We start from the raw sequence: 22517 nt of genomic DNA on the forward strand, positions 1-22517 counted from the left end.
TAAGACCAGCCTGGGAAAAATAGCAGGACCCCACTTCTACAAATTTTTTTTTTTTAATTAGCCAGGTGTGGTGGCATGTGCCTGTAGCACAGCTACTTGAGGGAGGCTGAACCAGGAGGATTGCTTGCTTGAGCCCAGAAGTAAGAGACTGCAGTGAGCCATGATTGTGCCACTGTATAACCCAGCCTGGGCAATAGAGCAAGACCCCATCTCAAAAACCAAAAGAATCATATGAGGTGGATCCTATTATCCTGTTACAGGTGAGGAAACTGGGGCAAAGAAGTCAAGCGAGCTGCCAGGATCCTATATTTAGGACATGGAGAGTTTTAGGGCTGAGCCTAGGCTGAAGATGTCGACTTAATGGCTGGGCTGTGCTGCCTCATCTTTTACTGTAAACCAGCCTGACCAACATGGCGAAACCCCATCTCTACTAAAAATACAAAAATTAGCGAGGCATGGTGGCACGCACCTGTAATCCCAGCTACTCAGGAGGCTGAGGCAGGAGAATCGCTTGAACCTGGGAGGTAGAGGTTGCAGTGAGCCAAGATTGTGCCATTGCACTCCAGCCTGGGCAACAAGAGTGAAACTCCATCTCAAAAAATAAACCTATTTTGGATGTGAGACAGGGTTTCTCAGCCTTGGCACTGGTGATGTTTTGGCGGCTGGCTCTCCTGTTACAGTGGGGGGCTCTCCTGTGCATTGTAGGATGTACAGAAACATCCCTGGTCTGTACTCACTAGATGCCAGAAGCACCCCTCCCTTAAGCTCTAACATCGAAAAAGGCCTCTAGACATCCCCAAATGTCCCCTGGGGGGAAACGTCACCCCAGGTTGAGAACCACTAACATAAGGTGACTTACCTGAAGGGTCCCGTTCCTTCTGACTGAGGGAGGCTCTGCCTCAGACATCTTCTGTTTGAGAAGACAGCGTAGTGCGTGTATGTGTTACAAGTGGCTCGTGTTGACCGCCTGCCCGTGGAAAGCTCGTCCTTTCTTGACCACAGGTCGGATTACAGCCTCGTCTGTTGGCATCACATCTGCTCTGTGCTCACCACCAGCGGGCACCTCAGAGAGCTCCAGGTGCAGGACAGCACCCTCAGCGAGTCGACCTTTGTGACCTGGTGTAACCAGCTGAGGCATCCCAGCTGTCGCCTTCAGAAGCTTGGGTGAGTCGAGAATCGACTTCGACTCGAGTATGTCACGGAGATGACCTATTCATCTCACCTCTAGCTTTCAGTCGAGGCTAACTGCACAAGCAAAGAATTAACATCCAGAGCAGTTTCTCAACCTCAGCACTTACAGACATCTCATGCAGACCATTCTTCATCATAGGGGTTGTTCTGTGCGTTGTAGGGTGTTAAGATGCATCCCTGGTCTCTACCCTCGAGATCCTAATAGCATCCCCTTGTCCAGATAACCAAAATAGTGTCCAGACACTGCCAGCTGTCCCTTGTGGGGGCAAAATCTCTCAAGTTGAGAACCACTGAGCTGTGTCATTGGGCTGTGAAATCAGAGAATGAGTTCATGATGGATGATGAGAGACAAACAGAGGTGTGCAGGCTGTGCTCCCATTAGGTGAAACTCATCCAAAATTTTCTTTGTTTTTGCAGAATAAATAACGTTTCCTTTTCTGGCCAGAGTGTTCTGCTCTTTGAGGTGCTCTTTTATCAGCCAGACTTGAAATACCTGAGCTTCACCCTCACGAAACTCTCTCGTGATGACATCAGGTCCCTCTGTGATGCCTTGAACTACCCAGCAGGCAACGTCAAAGAGCTAGGGTAAGTCTCCGTTTATTGAGACCACGGATTGGGTTTCAGAGAAGACTGTAGCGTAAGTCTCCGTTTATTGAGACCACTGATTGGGTTTCAGAGAAGACTATAGCGTAAGTCTCCGTTTATTGAGACCACTGATTGGGTTTCCGAGAAGACTATAGCGTAAGTCTCTGTTTATTGAGACCACTGATTGGGTTTCAGAGAAGCCTATGTATTTCTTTTTGTGTTGGGGGAGGGGGCTGCATATTTTAAGACATCCACTTTTTCCTTCTATGATTTGTATGCAAACTTAGTTTCCTGAGAACTTGGATAGGGAAGTTAAAGTTTCCCAATTGATGTAGCCATTTCGGAAAACTGTGTGTATTCAGCCTTCATGGATTCTGGCAGATTATGTAACCCAAGAATTCCACCTGGAGGTGCACATTCGACAGAGGGACCTGTCTCAGTTTGCTGAAAGACAGGCACTAAAGCATTCCCAGCAGGTGTTCATAATCTCTGAGAAGTGGAAATACCACTGACAGTAAGTTAGATAAGAAACCTGTGGTTACATGCTCCTGTTCCATGAGAAAGAACACTCTCGGTCATATGCAAAAACCTGGACAAATCTCAGACATTGTTGATGGCAATGAGCCAGACTCAAGAGTACATCCTATGGCTTTATTCCTGTGAAGTTCAAAGATGGGCAAGGCTCTGGTGTTGGAGGTTCGGGCAGTGTATTCCTACGTTCTCATGCTGCTATAAAGACATACCAGAGACTGGGAATTTATAAACAAAAGAGGTGTAATTGGCTTACGGTTCTGAAGGATGTACAGGCTTCTGCTTCTGGGGAGGCCTCAGGAAACTTACAATGGTGGCAGAAGGCAAAGGGAAAGCAGGCACGTCTTACATGGGGGAGCAGGAAGAAGAGAGAAGAGGGAGGCGCTACACACTTCCAAGCAACCAGGTCACGTGAGGACTCTGTCACAGGAACAGCTCTAGGGGATGGTGCTAAATCACTAGAAACCACCCCCATGATTCCGTCACCCCCCAGGCCCCTCCTCCAACACTGGGATTACAGTTCGACATGAGGGTTGGGTAGGGACACAGCCGAACCATATCAGACAGTGGTTACTTTTGTTAAGATAGTGAAGGAGAGGGGTACAGGAGAATGATGAACCTGCTCTGTTTCTTGACCTGGATACTGGTAACTCAAGTGCCTTAAATTCATGACAGTGTGTTGGCTGGCACTTAACCATTGTGTGTACTTTCCAGTATATATGTTTTAATTCAAGCATTTTTATTTTTGCAATTAAATAAGGGTTTCCTCTAAATACTTACCCTCTACTTACCTTCATTGGTACCCACACATTCACATACTTCTCTATACTAGTCTCTGTTGGCCATTTTTCTGAGCTTGCATCAACCGAACACAAAAAGACCCAAACGCTTTTTTAAAAAATAACAACTTTATTGTGATATCCACATACCACAAAACATATACTTTTAAAATATGTACTTCATATACTTTAAGAAATACTTTTAAAGTATAACTATGCTTTAAAATGTACAGTTTAGTGATCCTCATATATATTCATGAGGAAGTACAACCATCATGACTAATTTTAGAATGTTCTCATTACCTCAGAAAGAAACCCCATACCCATTAGCATTCACTCCTCACTCCCTTATCTCTCTGGTCCCTGGGAATTACTAACATACTTTCAGTCCTATTGGATTTTCCTATCCCAGGCGTCTCATGTAAGTTGAATCACATGTGCTCTTTTGCGAATGGCTTACTTTCACTTAGCAAAATGTTTTCAAGGTTTATCCAAATTGTACCATGTATCAGTACTTCATTCCTTTTCTTGGCTAAATAGTATTCCACTGTGTAGATATTCCCCATTTTGTTCTTCTAGTCCTCTAGTGATGAACACTTGGGTTGTTACCACCTTTTAGCTATTCTGAATAGTGCTCTATGAACACTCATGTGTGAACACCTGCTTTCAATCCTTTTGGACTTGTAACCAGGAGTAGACTTGCTAGGTCATAGAGTAAATCCATATTTAACTGTTAGAGAAACCACCAAGTTATTTTCCTCAGTGACTGCGCAATTCTGTATTCCCACCAGCAATGTATGAGAGTTCTAATTTCTCCACATCTTTGCTTATTTTTTACTTATTTACTTATATTTTATTATTACATAATTATATTTACTTATTTTTTATTATACCCATCCTAGTAGATGTGAAGGAGCATCTCATTGTGGTTTTGATTTGCTTTTCCTGAATGACTAATGATGAGCATCTTTTCCTGTGCTTTTTGATCATTTCTATATCTTCTTTGGAGAAATATGTATTCAAGTCCTTCACACATTTTTAAAAACTTTTATTTTACATTCAGGGGTACAGGTTTTTAAACATTTAAACATTTAAACATTTTTTAAAACTTTTATTTTACATTCAGGGGTACAGGTTTATTATAAAAGTAAATTGCATGTCATGAAGTTTGGTGTACAAATTATTTCGTCAACCGTTAATAAGCATAGTACCTGATAGGAAGATTTTTCTTCCCCACCTTCTTCCCACCCTCTGCTCTCAAGTAGGCCCTGGTGTCTGTTGTTCTTTTCTTCATGTCTATATGTACTCAGTGTTTAGCGTCCACTTATAAGTGAGAACATGTGATATTTGGATTTATGTTCCTGTGTTAGTTTGCTAAGGATAATGGCCTCCAGCTCCATCCATGTTGCTACAAAGGACATCATCTTACTCTTTTTTATGGCTGCATAGTATTCCATGGTGTATGTGTATCACATTTTCTTTATCTAGCCCACTGTTGATGGGTATTTAGGTGAATAGTGCTGTGATGAGCATACAAGTGCATGTGTCTTTATAGTACAATGATTTATATTCCTTTGGGTATATACCCAATAATGGGATTGCTGGGTTTGATGGTAGTTGTGTTTGAAGTTCTTTCAGAAATTGCCAAACTGCTTTCCATAATGGCTGAACTAATTTACATTCCTGCAAAAATGTGTAAGTGTACACTTTTCTCTGCAACCTCACCAGCATATATTATTTCTTGACTTTTTAATAATAGCCATTCTGACCTGTGTGAGATGGTATCTCATTGCAGTTTTGATATGCATTTTTCTAATGATGAATGAGCATTTCTTCATATGGTTGTTGGCAACACCTTTGCACATTTTTAATTGGATTTTTTGCCTTTTTGTCAAGTTGTAAGTGTTCTTTATATTTTCTGATTACAAGTTATATACGAGACATACTTTGTGAATATTTTTTGCCATTCTGTGAGTTGTCGTTTCACTTTCTTAATGGTGTCCTTTGAAGCACAAAAGCTTCTAATCTGATGAGATGCACTTTATTTTTTTCTTTTGTCTCATGTGCTTTTGGTGCAATTGCTACGAAACCATTGCCTAACCCAAGTTCATTAAGATTAACTTCTTTGTTTTCTTTTCTTTTCTTTTTTTTTCCCCCAAATTTGAGATGAGTCTCACTCTGTCACCCAGGCTGGAGTGCAGTGGTACAATCTCAGTTCACTAAAACCTCCGCCTCCTGGGTTCAAGTGATTCTTCTGCCTCAGGCTCCCGAGTAGCTGGGACTACAGGTGCCCACCACCATGCCCAGCTAATTTTTGTATTTTTAGTACAGACGGGGTTTCACCATGCTGGTCAGGATGGTCTTGATCTCTTGACCTCGTGATCCGCCCTCCTTGGCCTCCCAAAGTGCTGGAATTACAGGCTTGAGCCACCACGCCCGGCCGCACCAACCTATATCTTAAATCTAGAAAGAACATTAAAAGCATGCATGGCCTCAGAGCCCTGCTGCAGAGGCGTGAGGAGCCATGGACTCGGTGACTTGCCAATTCCACGTTTATTTCTGGACAACTCCCATAATGGCTTTCATCTTTATTCTGTTGTCTCTGAGCTTATTTTTTGTGGCAACCAGAGGTAAGGAGAGTGGTTGAGGTAATAGAAAACCACACAGTTAAACCACACAGTTGTGAGGCAACACAAATCAACTCAAGCCACCAAAAAAGGAGTCCTAGGGGACTCGGGTTCAAGCTTCTTCCATGTTCTGTGAGGAGATATTACTTGAGCAGAGACCTGAATGATAAAGATGCATCTAACCACAGGCCAGAAAAAGAGCATTCCACTTGGCGGGCACACATGCAAAATAGCCCAAGTTCGGTAAAGGAGCCACTAGAGACGAGTTTGGGGAGGATCAAACATGAATAATACCTTAGAGAATGAAACCTGTGTTGTCAAGCAACTGAAAAAGAACCAGGGTGGCTGGGACATGGGGACTTGGGAATGGGTAGGACCCTTGTGGATCATGTTGTATATTTTGGGATTTTCTCCAAGTGCAGTGAGATAAGTTACTGGGGGAGGCTAAGCCAAGCATGCATATAACTGACACTGTGCATCTCAGGTTGGCTGTCTCTGTACCCCAGAGACCATAAGCCAAGCATGCATATAACTGAGACGGTGCATATCAGGTTGGCTGTCTCTGTACCCCGGAGGCCATAAGTCAAGCATGCATATAACAGATGGTGCGTCTCAGGTTGGCTGTCTCTGTACCCCAGAGACCGTAAGCCAAGCGTGCATGTAACTGAGACTGTGTCTCAGGTTGGCTGTCTCTGTACCCTAGAGACTGTAAGCCAAGCATGCATATAACTGAGACTGTGTGTCTCAGGTTGGCTGTCTCTGTACCCCAGAGACCGTAAGCCAAGCATACGTATAACTGAGACGGTGCATCTCAGGTTGGCTGTCTCTGTACCCCAGAGACCGTAAGTCAAGCATGCATATAACTGAGACGGTGCATCTCAGGTTGGCTGTCTCTGTACCCTGGAGGCCATAAGTCAAGCATGCATATAACAGATGGTGCGTCTCAGGTTGGCTGTCTCTGTACCCCAGAGACTGGGTTGACAGGGATCAAGAACAGGGTTGGGAGGCAGTGAGCCTCTCAAGGACAGCAAATGTGGGCTTCCCGACTCTGATAGGATTGGCAAGAGGAATGAGTCCAGGAACTAGAAACCAACAGAATGTGACATTTTCCCTTTCCTGCAGGCTGGTAAATTGTCACCTCTCACCCATTGATTGTGAAGTCCTTGCTGGCCTTCTAACCAACAACAAGAAGCTGACGTATCTGAATGTATCCTGCAACCAGTTAGACACAGGCGTGCCCCTTCTGTGTGAAGCCCTGTGCAGCCCAGACACGGTCCTGGTATACCTGATGTGAGTGGATGTTGGGGATGCCTACTGTGGAGGGCCATGGTGGCAGTTCAAACCTGGGCCTATTGATGACAGTCTGCTCATTGATGGAGGCCACATAGCGGAGGTTTAAAAGCTCACGCTTAAGAATCAGAAAAGACTTGAGTTCTAGTTCAGGATTTACCACGTATACACTGTCTTCTTAAGCAAAATACTTAACTTTGAAGCAGAGGAAAATCCTGTCTTAGAGGTCTTATGGCTATCAAGTGAGACTGTCTATACAGAACACGTACTGCGTTTCAGAGCTGTTAGGTTGGGTTAATGCACCTGCAACACACATGGTACTTCCCGTGTTGATAATGGTTATTTCGAGCATGTAGAATATACTTGGTGGGTACTCAGGACAGTAGCGGGGAAAAATGTCTATGGGCCTCTTGACCCCAGTTAATACTACAATACATGTGACGTTCTTGCAGTAATAGGATGAGAAGAGGCTATTCAAGCCAGTTTTAGGGTACGTAAAACACAGAAGGAAGACAGATGAGTAAGTGTTAAAGGCCAATTGATTTACCTATTAATGGAATTCTAATATCTTTAGGTGATACTTATCCAAAAGGGGAGAGGACAGGAGAATATATATGCATTTGTGTCTTTTTTTTTTTTTTTTTTTTGAGTTTTGAGTTTTGCTCTTGTTGCCCAGGCTAGAGTGCAGTGGCATGATCTTGGCTTATCGCAACCTCTGCCTCCTGGGTTCAAGCAATTCCCCTGCCTCAGTCTCCCAAGTAGCTGAGATTACAGGCATGCGCCACCATGCCTGGCTAATTTTGTATTTTTAGTAGAGATGGGGTTTCTCCACGTTGGTCAGGCTGGTCTCGAGTGTGTCTATTTTTTAAATACACAAATATCATTGGAAGAAATAGTATTATAATATAGGCTGCCTGTGAGAAATAGAACTGAGAAGCTGGGAGATAGGGGAGGATGGAGATTTTTCCCTCTTTATACTTTTGGGCATTTTGAAATGTGAACAACATGAAAGTAAGAGTATTCTGAAAATGTCAAGAAAATGAGAGGATTTATACCTCGAGCTAAAATAGAGGGACAGGGACAGGACTTAACCTCCCACCTAAAACAACCAAAAATAACCAACTAAATAAAACAACTGTTTAAGACTTCAGACATCAGGCAATGAAGGACAGTGGTGCCTGAGTGATAAGGGACAAACAGGTGAGTCCTAGAATTGTCCCAGGTAACTATCTGGAGAGAGATTTCAGGATGCAGTTCAGGAAGGGGAGCCCAGATGGAAGTTGGTAGACTCCGTGAGTTGGTGAAACCCCGTCTGTACTAAAAATACAAAATACAAAAATTAGCTGGGCTTGGTGGTGCACGCCTGTAGTCCCAGCTACTCTCGAGGGAAGCTGAGGCTGGAGAATCGCTTGAACCTGGGAGGAAGAGGTTGCAGTGAGCCGAGATCGCACCACCACACTTCAGCCTGGGTGAAAGAGCAAGACTGTCTCAAAAAAAACAAAAAATAAACCAAAAAAAAAAAAACAACAAAGTCCACAAATGCCTGGATATGCCAGAAAATTGAGATCCATGAGAGAAGCAAGCTGGGTGAGGCCCCCGTGGAAATGCAGATCTTGTGTCTGTCAACAGGAAGCAGTTGCCCGTTCTGTCCTAGCCTGTTGGATTTCCATGTGGGAATGTGGCTCGTTATTGCCAGATATCCCAGTTTTCAACAGAGGTTGAAATCTAGATTTTACATACAATTTTACTGATGGTTATATATTGCCAACTGATTTTGTTAAACATAAAAGTGCCAGGAAATTTAAATATCCGTAGGCCATATGTGGTTCGTTCATCACTAGCTTGCACCGTCTGCTTTTTTGTTTTTCTCTACTCCACACTTTTTTTCCGAAGTCAACATGGATCCTTAAAAAAAAAAAATTCATAAACTGGCTGGGATTGGAGGCTCACACCTATATTCCCAACACTTTGGGACGTCAAGGCAGGTGAATTGTTTGAGCCCAGGAGTTCAAGACCAGCCTGGGCAACATGACGAAACCCTTTCTTGACAAAAAAATACAAAAATTAGCTTGGTGTGGTGGCACACACCTGTAGTCTCAGCTACTCAGAAGACTGAGGTGCTGAGGTGGGAGGATCCCTTGAGCCAGGGAGGTAGAGGCTGCAGGGAGCTGTGATCATGCTACTGCACTCCAGCCTAGGTGACAGAGCCAGACCCTGTCTCCAAAAAAAAAAAAAAAGTTTTGAACCTACTGTGATTTTAAAGAATAATGAAATTGAAAAAGTTGGGGATTCTACACATGAGGTAATCAATACACTTTACCAGTCCATGAGGGAGCAGTCTCAGAAGGTCCATGTCTTGTCCAAGGACATCATCAGATGAAGAATTAGAACCAAAATTAAAGCCCTGTTAGAGTATTAGCTATGCCATATTACATGATACTTTTTCCTTCTGCGTTACCCTCTTATTTTCTAATTCTTCTATCATGCAAGTAAGAAGAAATGAGAGGGCCGGACGCGGTGGCTCACGCCTTGTAATCCCAGCACTTTGGGAGGCCGAGGCGGGCAGATCACCTGAGGTCCGGAGTTCAAGACAGCCTGGCTAACATGGTGAAACCCTGTCTCTACTAAAAATGCAAAAATTAGCGAGATGTGGTTGTGGGTGCCTGTAATCTCAGCTACTTGGGAGGCTAAGGCAAGAGAATCACTTGAACCTGGGAGGTGGAGGTTGCAGTGAGCCGAGATCGCGCCGTTGCACTCCAGCTTGGGCGACGACAGCAAAACTCCATCTCAAAAGAATAAATGAGAGGAGGTGTTTTCAGATAATCCAGAACTTCATCTCAGCTGGGGAGTTTGTAAGATTATAGAAATATTACCCTGAATGTGAAATTAAGCAAATCTCCCTGAGACACCACGTCCCTCTTCACTCTCCTTCTCGTGTTTTTGTCCCCATAGGTTGGCTTTCTGCCACCTCAGCGAGCAGTGCTGCCAATACATCTCTGAAATGCTTCTGCATAACAAGAGCGTGCGCTATCTAGACCTCAGTGCCAATGTCCTGAAGGACGAAGGACTGAGAACTCTCTGCGAGGCCTTGAAACATCCGGACTGCTGCCTGGATTCACTGTGGTAGGCTTTTTGCTGTTTCTTTGAAGACCAAGCCGTCTTTTCAAGGGCATGCACTGCTGAGAATGGGGCATCTGGAATTGAGGAAGGCCGTAGTGTCTGTGCCTGGGCATGTGAAGGTTTAAAAAATACTTGCTTCAGATTCTTGTCGAGACGTTCATGTAAACAAATCAGCACCCTGACTTCTGTGGCATGGATTTAATATGTTGCAAAGAGTTCTCCAGTGGCATATAGGTAGAGGACTGAGAGAGCCGGAATTAGGTCGGGACCTGAGGGGCAATTTCATGGCGAAGATGATATTTGGTGTGTGTTCTACAAAATGAATGCACTTCATCAGGTGCAAAAATAAAGCCAAAATTCCAGGTAGAAGGGTAAAACGTGAAGGTGGGAGATCCAAAAATACACGTGAGAATTAATGTGTGTAACAGAGAATGCTTTAGAAGAAGACAAAGGGTAGCATGAGATCAGCCAGAAAGGAGATGGTGAAAAGACTTAATTTCATGTTATCAAATAGAGAAATATCTGGGTAACCCCTGTAGCGGTGGTGGCAGTGTTTTTAGAATTACCAGTTAGGATAACATGTTGTTATGTATTTTCCCTGAAAAATACAGAGGCTTCTGAAATCTGGCAGCGTGATTTTTACCTAATCCATTAGGAAATCAGTTTAGGATTTTGTATTCCTCACTTGAAGAGTATGTTAAATAACATAACAAAAACACCAGATGCATTCTTTCTCTCCCAATAGTGCGTTAGGCTATCTGGGCCAAACATTGGCACTGAAAGACACCAAAAACATCAGATACAATATTAAGAAAAAATTTAAAAGCATCTAGAAGCTAAACAGAAATATTCTTTTTTTTTTTTTTTTTTTTTTGGAGACAGAAGAGTCTCGCTCTGTCAGCCCACGCTGAAGTACAGTGGCACAATCTTGGCTCACTGCAAGTGCTGCCTCCCGGGTTCACGCCATTCTCGTCTCAGCCTCCCGAGTAGCTGGGACTACAGGCGCCCGCCACCACGCCTGGCTAATTTTTTTGTATTTTTAGTAGAGACGGGGTTTCACTGTGCTAGCCAGGATGGTCTCGATCTCCTGACCTCGTGATCCACCCACCTTGGCCTCCCAAAGTGCTGGGATTACAGGCATGAGCCACCGTGCCCAGCCCAAACAGAAATATTCTTAAGTAGCAGGCTAAGTAGATAGCACTTAAGGCTATCCAAAACTCCTTAAGACGTATTAAAAAAACACAACATAACCTTAAACTAGTATTGAACAGATGCCTGAAAGAAACAAAAGCAAATTGTCTCAGGAGGTAGGTAATAGGATGACATGATCCTTGACCTCAGCTTATTCCTAAAAGGATTTTTTAAGGTCAGTAAATACAACACAGTTAAAATAACCCAACCCACAAGGAAATAAATCTCATTGAGCCAAGGACAAGTCAAAATACAAACAGCTACCAAACTATCTAATTATCTATAAAGCTATTATACTTACTATGTTTACAGAAAAATAACAGGTTTGAATCTTAGGGAAAAGGAGATGAAATGAGCAAATAATACAACTAGAAATTATAAATATAATAACTGACTATATGGGGTGAATAGTAGATTAGACATAATTAAAGAAAAAATTAGTAAAATGGAAGGTAGGTTACAATTACCTAGAAAGCAGCGTGAAAACAGAAAAATAGGTAAATCATAGAAAAGCATATAAGACTTAGATGATTAAGACGTTCTAACACACTTACTGGGAATCCCGGAGAGAGAAAATATTTTAAGAAGACTGAAATTTTTCTGTAACCAATGAAAGATTCCAATTCAGATTCAAGCATCCAAATAAGCGCTTAACAGGATAAATAGTGGAGAAACTGCAGAACACCAGATATAAAGATGTTGGTCTGTAAAGATTTAACAAGGGGCTGGGAGCTGGCGGGGGGAGTGATATCTACAAGAAAGGAGACAGACTTGGGTGAAGAGTAATAGTGGAAACCAGAGGGCAGTACAGTGAGATATTCAGTATGGCGGGGAGACGGGAGGGTGGATTGTCAACCTAGAATTCTATAGCCACCAAAAACTATCAAGAATGAGGATAAAAACACATTTTCAAATAAATACGAAGTTTCTTACCACCAGATCCTTCCTAAAAGTAATTCTAAAGACTGTTCCTTAGACAGAAGTAAATCATTCTAGATGGAAGAGAGATAGAGCAAAGAAAGGGGTAGATCTCTGGATAAATCTAAACAAAATGTGGATTGTGTATAAAAATAATACCATCTTGAAGATATAATGGAAAAAATATACAACAGCCATAACAAAATATAAAGGGGTAAATTAAGGTGAATACTCAAATTAGCAGAAAAGAGGAGACAGAATGATTAAAAAATTCCTGATCCAAAAAAGAACAAGGAAACAAAAATTGAACAGGTAAGAAAATATGAAACAAGATATATATTTGAATTCAAATATGCTAGTAATTAAACGAACAGATTAAATGTTTCAGCTAAAAGATTGCCATATTAAAACGTAACTAATGTTTATAAGTTACTTATTAAAACGTGAAGTTGTGGTTGTACAACATTGTGAACTGTAGTAAGTGCCACTGAACTGTTCACTTTAATATAGTTAATCTTAAGTAAATTTTACCTCAATAAAATGATGAAAATGAAAGGATAGAAAAAACGATGCAAATATTAAAAGGAAGCTTACACAACTGTATGAATCAGACAAAATAGAATTTAAGACAAAGTATTATTCAGCTCATGCTAATTTTTAAATTATCTTCCTACTCAATTGAACTTTAAATCTTACAAGGTGAACATAATTACTTCCCATATAGAGTCCAGGAATCTAAGAGAAATCATAATGGAAATTAGAACATATGTTGAAATGAAAAAAGAATATACTTTGCAACAAACTCAGATGGAGCTGTAGTGTGTGTATATATTTTAAAAGGAATCTAAAGAATAATGAACTTAAGGGTTTTTTTAATGGTAAAATAAACCCCCTAAAGGATGGAAGGAAATAAAAATAAGGACAGAAACTAATGAAACAAAAATCACAATGGAAAAGATCAGAAACCTGCAAGGTGGTTCTTGGCAAAAACAATTTTTGTTAATGCCATCCTATAGGATATAATGCAAGCCACACATGTAATATTAAATTTATATAATGCAAGCCACACGTGTAATATTAAATTTTCAAGTAGCCATATTAAAAATGATGTAATATTTGAAAGTAATTTTATAAGTAAATATTTGAAACTAATTTTAATAATATAGTTTATTTAGCCATGTATCAAACATCACTTCAATATGTAATCAGTACAAAAAATTAGTGAGAGATTTTACTTTTTTTGTATTAACTCTCTAAGGTTCACTATGTATTTTATACTATGGCACATCTAGATTCAGACAAGCTACATTCCAAGTGCTCAGTGGTCACATGTGGCTGGCTATCACACTGAAGAGTGCAGGTCTATGTCAAGAATGGGAAAAGAAACATTACTACAGATGCTACAGATATTAAAAAAGATTACGTATGAGCAACTTTACACACTAAACTTGAAAATTTAGATATTTTCAAGACTCAATAAGCTTCTAAAATAATATAACTTAAATATACTCAAGAGAAAAGAAAAATGAATCAGTCAAATCTTTTTATATAGAAAATTCCAGGCTTAGAAGCCTTCATTTGTGATTCTTACCAGACATTCAAAGAATAAATAATTCCACTCTTACATCAGCTTTTTCAGGATCAGAAGAGGAGAAACTCCCCGCCATTTTTTGTGGCTAGCATAATCTTGATGCCAGAAACCAATAAGAATTTTATTGGTTGTAATATAATCCTTACAATTTTTGTAAGAAAGCAGAATTAAAGGCTAGTGTCATTCATGAAATGCAAAAACACTGAACAGAATATTAGCAAGCAGAATCCATAAATGTATTAAAAGAATAAACATAATGACTAAGTTGGGCTTATCCCCAAAATGTAAAGTTGCTTTAACATTAAAAAGATTAGTAAAAATAATCAATGTAAATCACTTTACTGGTTAAAAATAAAAATCATGATCTAAAATGCAGAGAAGTTTGAATTAAGACCTACAATTCTTGAAAAACTATTTGGGAACTTCCTTGATGATCTAAAGAATATGTTCAAAAAAATCTAAAGCAAACATTTGTCTGATGATGAGAGAAAAGCTTTCTCTTCAATATCAAGAAAAAGATAAGAACGGTGGCTATAATCACTTCTACTCAACAGTGTCCTGAAAATCTTAGCAAATGCTTCAAGGTAAGAAAAACACTAAACCTGTAATCTTTGAAGAAACACGTAATTCTATACAGATGATTTGAATGTACCTAGAAAAATCCAAGAAAATCTGTAGCTAAGTTATCAGAATTAGTCTAACAAGCTTGCTTGAAACAATATATCAAAAACAGTTACTGATATACCAACAAGAAGTAATAAGCTAGTGGAATTAAATAAAAGTACCTTTTAGAGTAACATAAAAAAGAAATTACCTAGAAATAGCTACTGTGATATATGTGAGACTTTTGTAGAGAATATGATCAAGTTATGGTATAAAACAGAATGTTATATTCAAAGATTGAAATATTCAGTATCTAAAAAGTCAGTTTTCTGTAAGTTGAATTCATTTGCTTTCATGAAATCCCAGTGAAAATGCGATGTTTTTGTTTGGTGATTGAGTTGAACTTGAAAAGTAAATTTTAAAATGTGTATGGAATTTGCAAGAGGCCAAGAATACCTAAGAAACACCTAAAATATAAAAAGTGGGCCGGGCACGGTGGCTCACGCCTGTAATCTCAGCACTTTGGGAGGCTGAGGCGGGTGGATCACCTGAGGTCAGGAGTTCAAGACCAGCCTGACCAACATAGTGAAACCCCGTCTCTACTGAAAAAAAAAAATACAAAATTAGCTGGGTATGATGGTGGATGCCTGTAATACCAGCTACTCAGGAGGCTGAGGCAGGAGAATCACCTGAACCCGTGAGGCAGAGGTTGCAGTGAGCCGAGATTGTGCCGTTGCATTCCAGCCTGGACAACAAGAGTGAAACTCCGTCTCAAATAAAAATAATGTAGGAGCCCTTGCTCTAAATGTGTCATCTAAAGTTTTAGAAATTAAAAAAGCATGATATTCACACAGGGATAAGCAGACAGACCAGACACACAGAATAGAGATCTCAGAAACAGACTGATCCACGTGTGTTCAGATGTTGCATCATGGAATAGTGTATCACTGGTGCAGAGAGAGGATAGACCTTCAACAAACGATGCTGAGACAATTCAGTTGTCCCTCCATATCCATAGGAGGTTGGCTACAGATTTCCCCTGAGGATTCCAAAATCTGTAGATGCTCAAGTTCCTAATGTAAAATGGCATAGTGTGTGTTTTGAGACAGTCTCTCACTTTGTCGTCCAGGCTGGAGTGCAGTGGTGCGATCTCAGCTCACTGCAACCTCTGCTTCCCGAGTTCAAGTGATTCTCATGCCTCAACCTCCTGGGTAGCTGGGACTACAGGCACCCATCGCCATACCCGGCTAAGTTTTTGTATTTTTTTTTTTTTCAGTAGAGATGGGGGTTTCACCATTTTGGCCAGGCTGGTCTCGAACTTCTGACCTCAGGTGATCCACCCACCTCAGCCTCCCGAACTGCTGGGATTACAGGCATGAGCCACCGCATCTGGCCTATAGTGTTTGCTTATAACGTACAGGCATCTTCCCATAATACTGTAAATCATCTCTAAGTTACTGTGATATGTAATACAATGTAAATGTCGTGTGAAAAGTTGTTATACTCTATTGGTTTTTTCATTTGTATTTTTTAGTGTTGTGTGTTATGTGTTATTATTTTAATTCTTCAATAATTTCAATCTGCGACTAGTTGAATCTGTGGATATGGAGGACTGGCGGTGTCTATCCACGTGAATGACAAAGGCTGTCGTGCTTTGGTGTCTCTTTTCCTGATATTAGACTGAGGTGTAATAGCCTTTAAGCATGGTACCCTTACTCCTTTGCAGTTTGGTAAAATGTTTTATCACTGCTGCCGGCTGTGAAGACCTCGCCTCTGCTCTCATCAGCAATCAAAACCTGAAGATTCTGCAAGTTGGGTGCAATGAAATCGGAGACGTGGGCGTGCAGCTGTTGTGTCGTGCTCTGACGCATCCGGATTGCCGCTTAGAGATTCTTGGGTGGGTATCGCCAAGCTCCTGGTTATGTTTTCATGAGTAGCAAAGACGGAAAATGGATGGGAAGAAAGAGAAAGATGAAAACTCCAACAGGACCACATAGCAGCTAGCTGTGGTTGCATCATGAACCAGTGTAAAACTTCAGGGCTTAAGGCAATGAGAAGTTAGATTGCTGCTGGCTCTGCTTGTCTGGGCAGGCGTCACTGACCTCAACCAGGTGTGCTTAGGAAGCTGTGGTTAACTGAGGGATTGGCTGTTTGGGTTGACCTTGCTATATGGTATGGAGGTTGGCTGGCTGGGTTGGCTGTCCCCTTGGGGATGACAGATGTAACTGGCCCACGTCTCATTATCTAACTGGTTGGCCTGGGCTCATTGACATGGCATCTGTATCAGTTTGCCAGGGTTTAAAAAGTACCATGGACTGGGTGGCTTAGATTATGAATTTATCACTTCACGGTTATGGAGGCTGAAAGTCTGAGATCAAAGTGTCAGCAGAGTTGGCTCCTTCTGAAGGCCATGGGGGAGAATCTGCTCCAGGCCCTTCTTGTCTTGTCGATAACCATCTGTCTTCTCCCTGTGTCTTCATGTTCTCTTCCCTTTATGTGTGTGTGTCTAAATTTCCCCTTATAAGAACACCAGTCATATGATTAGAGTCCCCCCAGTGTCCTCATTTTAGCTTAATTGCCTCTATAAAGACCTTGTATCCAAATATGATCACATTTTGGGGTACTGGGGTTTAGGACTTCAACATATAAATCTTGGCAGGGACAGAAATGAGCCCATAGCAGCATCTCAGGAGTTCAAGAGATGAAGTATAGAAAACATCCAAGATCACCAGGTGTGATAGCTTAGTCCTGCAATCCCAGCACTATAGGAGCCTGAGGCAAGCCAATAGCTTGAGGCTAGGAGTTCAAGAACAGGCTGGGCAACATGGTAAAACCCCATCTCCATAAAAATTAGCCAGGCGTGGTGCATGCCTGTAGCCCCAGTTACTCAGGAGGCTGAGGAAGGAAAATTGCTAGAACCCGGGAGGTCAAGGCTGCAGTGAGCCATGATCATGCCACTGCACTTCAGCCAGGATGACAGAAACCCCATCTCCACAAAAATTAGCCCGCAGGCGTGGTGCATGCCTGTAGCCCCAGCTACTCAGGAGGCTGAGGCAGGAAAATTGCTAGAACCCAGGAGGTCAAGGCTGCAGTGAGCCATGGTCATGCCGCTGTACTTCAGCCGGGATGACAGAAACCCCATCTCCAAAGAAGAAAAACACCCAAAATGGTGGCTCAGAACTCTCCTAACCTTGCTTCCATTGTTATATTATCCAAAACAAGGTATGAAGCCGTCTCAGATGTTATATTATCCAAAGCAAGGTATGAAGCCGGAAATAGACTCTGTTAGTGGAATGAGCTGCAAAGTCACATTGCTGTGGGCAGGGATACAGAGAAGAATGGACACTTATGGCTACTTTTACCACCTACCCACAGACGGGTGATCTGAGGTCGTAAACACTGGACTGTGAGAGATTGCACTTGAGGCAATGGGGTGTGCCTCAGCTAGACGTCTAGCTCACATCCCATCCTACCTCCACCCTGAGGCTGGGGCCGCATCTTACCATGTGTCTTTTTATTGCAGGTTGGAAGAATGTGGGTTAACGAGCACCTGCTGTAAGGATCTCGCGTCTGTTCTCACCTGCAGTAAGACCCTGCAGCAGCTCAACCTGACCTTGAACACCTTGGACCGCACAGGGGTGGTTGTGCTCTGTGAGGCCCTGAGACACCCAGAGTGTGCCCTGCAGGTGCTCGGGTGAGCTGGGGTCTGTTGTGCTCTATGGGCAGAGTGCTCCGGGCTAAGAAGGGACTGGCTGGGACCTGCAGTGTAATCACGCTGCATTTAAAATGCAAATGATGTTCCTTGTCTCAGGGTTGTTGCAGGAGTAAGAACCAAGCAGGTGAGTATAAAACTCTTACCACAGTAAGTGGTGAACAGTTAATGTCCAACAAATGGAAACACTTGTGAAGTGGCCTCATTGTCTGGGGTAACACCCGAGGTTCATTGTCCCAGGGCCATGGAGATCCAAGGACGCAGAGATCCAAGGACGCAGATACACAAAGAGTGAGGTTAAGAGCAGAAGTTTAATAGGCAAAAGAAAGAAGAGCTGTCTGCTACAGAGAGGGGTCTCGGAAAAATGGATTGCCCGATCCATGGTGAAATGCAGAGGGTTTTATAGACGAGCTGGTGGGGAGGTGTGGTGTCTGATCTACATAGGGCATGAAAAACTGGTTAGGACCAGGTGTGCCGTTTGCATAGGGTGTGAATTTCTGGCAGCCCCCACCCCAGTCTTTTATTAAGCAGGCAGGTTCTCTGCCTGAGCTGCACTATGTTGCCCATTTCTTTCTTACTGTACCCATGCTAATAAAAAAGGGAAGATGGCGCTTCCATGGTGAACAGGCCTGGCCCCCAGGTAGCTCTTTTCACTGGCGCAGCTGCTGGCATTTCCCCCATGCAATCTTCGAGCTCCCTTATTTATGTTTGCAGCTCAGTTTTTCAGGATGCTCTTTGTTAGAAAAGAAACGATTTCTTGGGCTGGTTTTTGTTAGAAGGGAAGCTCTGCTGAGGACTTTTGCCCTCACTATCTGCCTAAATAATTTTTTACCTCCTATATCACTTGTTACTATTATAATACAAATTATGATACATGTTTATATTTTAAATATTTATGTGTAAATACAAGTTATATGTATATTCATAAGTATAACATTTATAAATAGAAACTTATATAAACATAATTTATATTTTAATTTGTTATATTTATAATTACATATAATCCCACAAACATTATTTTACTAGATAACTATAGAGTCCTTAACATTTATTTTTCTCATTCATTTTCCCCTACTCTTTTCAAACCAATATGAGATGAAGGCAATCATAGGCAGTTATTAGGCTGTTCATTTCCAGAAAAGGGAAATATAATGGGTTAAAACTGTTATAACTCTAACACTAAAGAACATTCACTGATTTTTTTTTTTCCATTTTGTGAAGATACAGGTTTGTTTTCTTGAAGTCCATCCTTATAAATCTCCACCTGGAAAGGCTGAGTGCTTGGCATTGTTTCTTTCTCATTTTAATGTTTGCTAAAGATTCAGAATGTAGACTACCAAAGTAGACACGTGATTAAGGGGAAGGACTCAAATTGTCTGCATTCTGAGTCACGGAGGTCTGTGTTTGTCTCCTAGCCTTGCCATGTTTGGCCCTGTAAGCCAGGGTAAGGCATTTGTCCTCTTTGATTATCAGCCTCCTATCTACAAAATAGGGATGATTATTTGGCATGGTAATTATGAAAGTATGCATCAGATAATGTGATAACTATGGCAGAACTAAATAAGTGAGTTTTCATCTTCCTCCAGCCCCCACCATAGATAGTCTCACAAAGATGTGTATTAAGATACATAGTTGTGCTAAAGAACATAGCTTACCCCAACAGTGTGGGACAGTTGCACGCAAACAGATGCCAAATGGAGATGAGAGATATTATACGTAAAAGGAAGGACCAAGACACGGTGATACTTAATCCTTCTGTCTGATGCAAAGCAATGATACAACGTATGGGGGCTCCAGAAACAAATTGCTTGAATTTGTATCCAGACTACCACTTACTGGTTTTGTGACCTTAACATTGTTCTCATTGTCTTCATCACAAGTCCGGACAATTATGCTACCTCATAAGGCAGTTGTGAACATTTAATGAGATAGGCATGTAAAAAGCCTTAGCAGAGGGCCAGGGCCCAGGTACTTGGATAATGGAAACTATTAACTTTATCTTTGAAAAAGTAAAAATAGCTTCAGTCTTTCTCCCTAATTCCCACTGACTTCTTGTTGCAAATCCAAATGTTTGTGTGGAGTTCATGCCTTCTATTACCAATTCTGGACATTTATTTATGTCCAGTGACATATTGGAGCCAGCTCCTACAAGCTGGTGAGAGCCGTGTGTGTGTGTGTGTGTGTGTGTGTGTGTGTGTGTGTGTGTGTGTACCTGTCTTTGTAACTCTGTTTAGTGACAGCAAGTGGGCAGCCCGAAATTGGCCATGATTGCCTTGGAGAATTTACACCACAGAAATTGGCAAAGCTATAAATTGGGACTTTATTTTCTGGGGATCCAGGGGTAACATTTATCAGCATACCGCTGCATTTGATGTGTATGTCTTTCCTCTTGGAGGTAACACCAGGGTTTCCTAGGCTTGTCCTGGGATGAATTAGGGAGAAAGATGAGCTGCAGAAAAGGGAAAAAGTATGTGAATTAAAAATAGAACCTTTTAAAATATTTTACCAGGCTGAGAAAAACTGATTTTGATGAGGAAACCCAGGCACTTCTGACGGCTGAGGAAGAGAGAAATCCTAACCTGACCATCACAGACGACTGTGACACAATCACAAGGGTAGAAATCTGATTGCGAGGAACCTGGGCTCTGACTCGAACACCTGCAAAGGACACACAAGGGTAGAGATCTGATTGCGAGGAACCTGGGCTCTGACTCGAACACCTGCAAAGGACAGGGACTGGGACCGTTACTTACATGACACTGCACCCAGGAGATACAAATCATTGACACTCTGAGTTGTGAGATTTCTGGCACCCCATTCATAGATTTGATATGATACACCTGGTTTTTATGTGCTCTGTGGCCTTGGATGAGCCACTGAAAGGCCTTCATGGTCTCTCGGTCTCACAAGGACCTCTTAACCCCTCAATAAAGTGTTAAATTTCTAAACATTGGAAAATCTTTTTTTGCCTTTTTTTTATTTGTATAAATTTAAGGGGTACGAGTACGGTTTTGTTACATGTATATATTGTGTGGGAAAATCTGGGCTTTTAGTATACCTATCACACAGATAGTATACATTGTACCCATTAGGTCAGTTCTCACCCTGCACCTCCCTCTCACCCTCCTGAGCCTCCAATCAATGTCTACTATTCCACACTTTTTTTTTTTTTTGAGATAGAGTTTTGCTCCTGTTGCCCAGGCTGGAGTGCAATGGTGCGATCGCGGCTCACCACAACCTCCGCCTCCTGGGTTCAAGTGATTTCTCCTGCCTCAGCCTCCTGAGTAGCTGGGATTACAGGCATGCACCATCACGCCTGGCTAATTTTTTTTTTTTTTTTTTTTTAAGTAGAGACGGGGTTTCTCCATGTTGGTCAGGCTGGTCTTGAACTCCCGACCTCAGGTTATCCACCTGCCTCAGCCTTTCACAGTGGTGGGATTACAGGCGTGAGCCACTGCACCCAGCCACTCTTTATATATTATTCAGCTCTCACATACAAGTAAGAACATGCATTATTTGACTTAGTTTCTGAGTTATCTCACTTAAGATCATGGCTTCAGTTCCATCCATGTTGCTGCAAAAGACATGATTTTATTCTTTTTATGGCTGAATAGGATTCCACTGTCTATAAATCATGTTTTCTTGATCCACTCATCTGCTGGTGGACACTTATGTTGATCCCATGACTTTGCTATTGTGGAGAGTGCTCCAGTAAACACATGGATGCAGGTATCTTTTTAGTATGATTTCTCTTGCTTTGGATAGAACTCGGTAGTGAGGTTGCCAGACAAAATGGTAGCTCTATGTTTAGTTCTTTGGGAAATCTCCATACTGCCTGGAAAATCTTGAAACAGTGTTTGCTACTGATGAATGACTGGAATAGGAGTGCAGGTTGAAGAAACTGTGGCCCCCTCCCCGTGTTGACTTGGAAAGACGCTGGCCACACTGAAAGCACTAGAAAGGCTGGTCTGACTTGGGCACCCTTCTTTCTGCCAGTCCTACTAGGATTCCAGGTTGGGCTCCTGATCTGTTCTTGCCTGATGAAGGCACCTTTTTTATTGGTACATAATAGTGGTATATATTTTGGGGTTCATGTGAATGTTTGGGTAATTTCCATGGCATTGCTAATATTACCTCTCCTCACGGTCTTTGCCTCTCATATTCTTCCCCAAACTCCCCTCTGGCTCTCCTTTCCTCATTGGGCCTCTTGAGTTCTGAGGCTACCCTGTCTCCCCTCCCTTTGAATAAAGATCTCTTGGGAGTGGGAGCTGAAAGGAAATTTTAGGAATGGGGGTATTTCACTTCTGAACTTTTTTTTTTTTTTTTTTTTTTTGAGACAGAGTCTCGCTCTGTCACCCAGGCTAGATTGCAGTGGTGCG

General features: G+C 41.9%; 1 protein-coding gene across 2 annotated transcripts in view; it reads left to right on the forward strand.

Annotated features, from left to right (window-relative positions):
• NLRP4 (NLR family pyrin domain containing 4) overlaps positions 1-21092 on the forward strand; it is a 46026-nt gene extending 24934 nt beyond the window's left edge. For both annotated transcript variants that reach the window (XM_054672990.1, XM_524404.9), the window contains exons 4-10: positions 1003-1164; positions 1609-1776; positions 6836-7003; positions 9956-10126; positions 16153-16323; positions 17950-18120; positions 20648-21092. In XM_054672990.1, the coding sequence (XP_054528965.1) occupies positions 1003-1164; positions 1609-1776; positions 6836-7003; positions 9956-10126; positions 16153-16323; positions 17950-18120; positions 20648-20765 (1129 nt within the window). In that variant the 3' untranslated portion in view covers positions 20766-21092. The remainder of the gene's footprint in view (positions 1-1002; positions 1165-1608; positions 1777-6835; positions 7004-9955; positions 10127-16152; positions 16324-17949; positions 18121-20647) is intronic.
• Positions 21093-22517: the final 1425 nt, after the last annotated feature.

This window comes from Pan troglodytes, chromosome 20 (assembly GCF_028858775.2).
Source record: "Pan troglodytes isolate AG18354 chromosome 20, NHGRI_mPanTro3-v2.0_pri, whole genome shotgun sequence".
In the NCBI taxonomy this organism is placed as follows: domain Eukaryota; kingdom Metazoa; phylum Chordata; class Mammalia; order Primates; family Hominidae; genus Pan; species Pan troglodytes.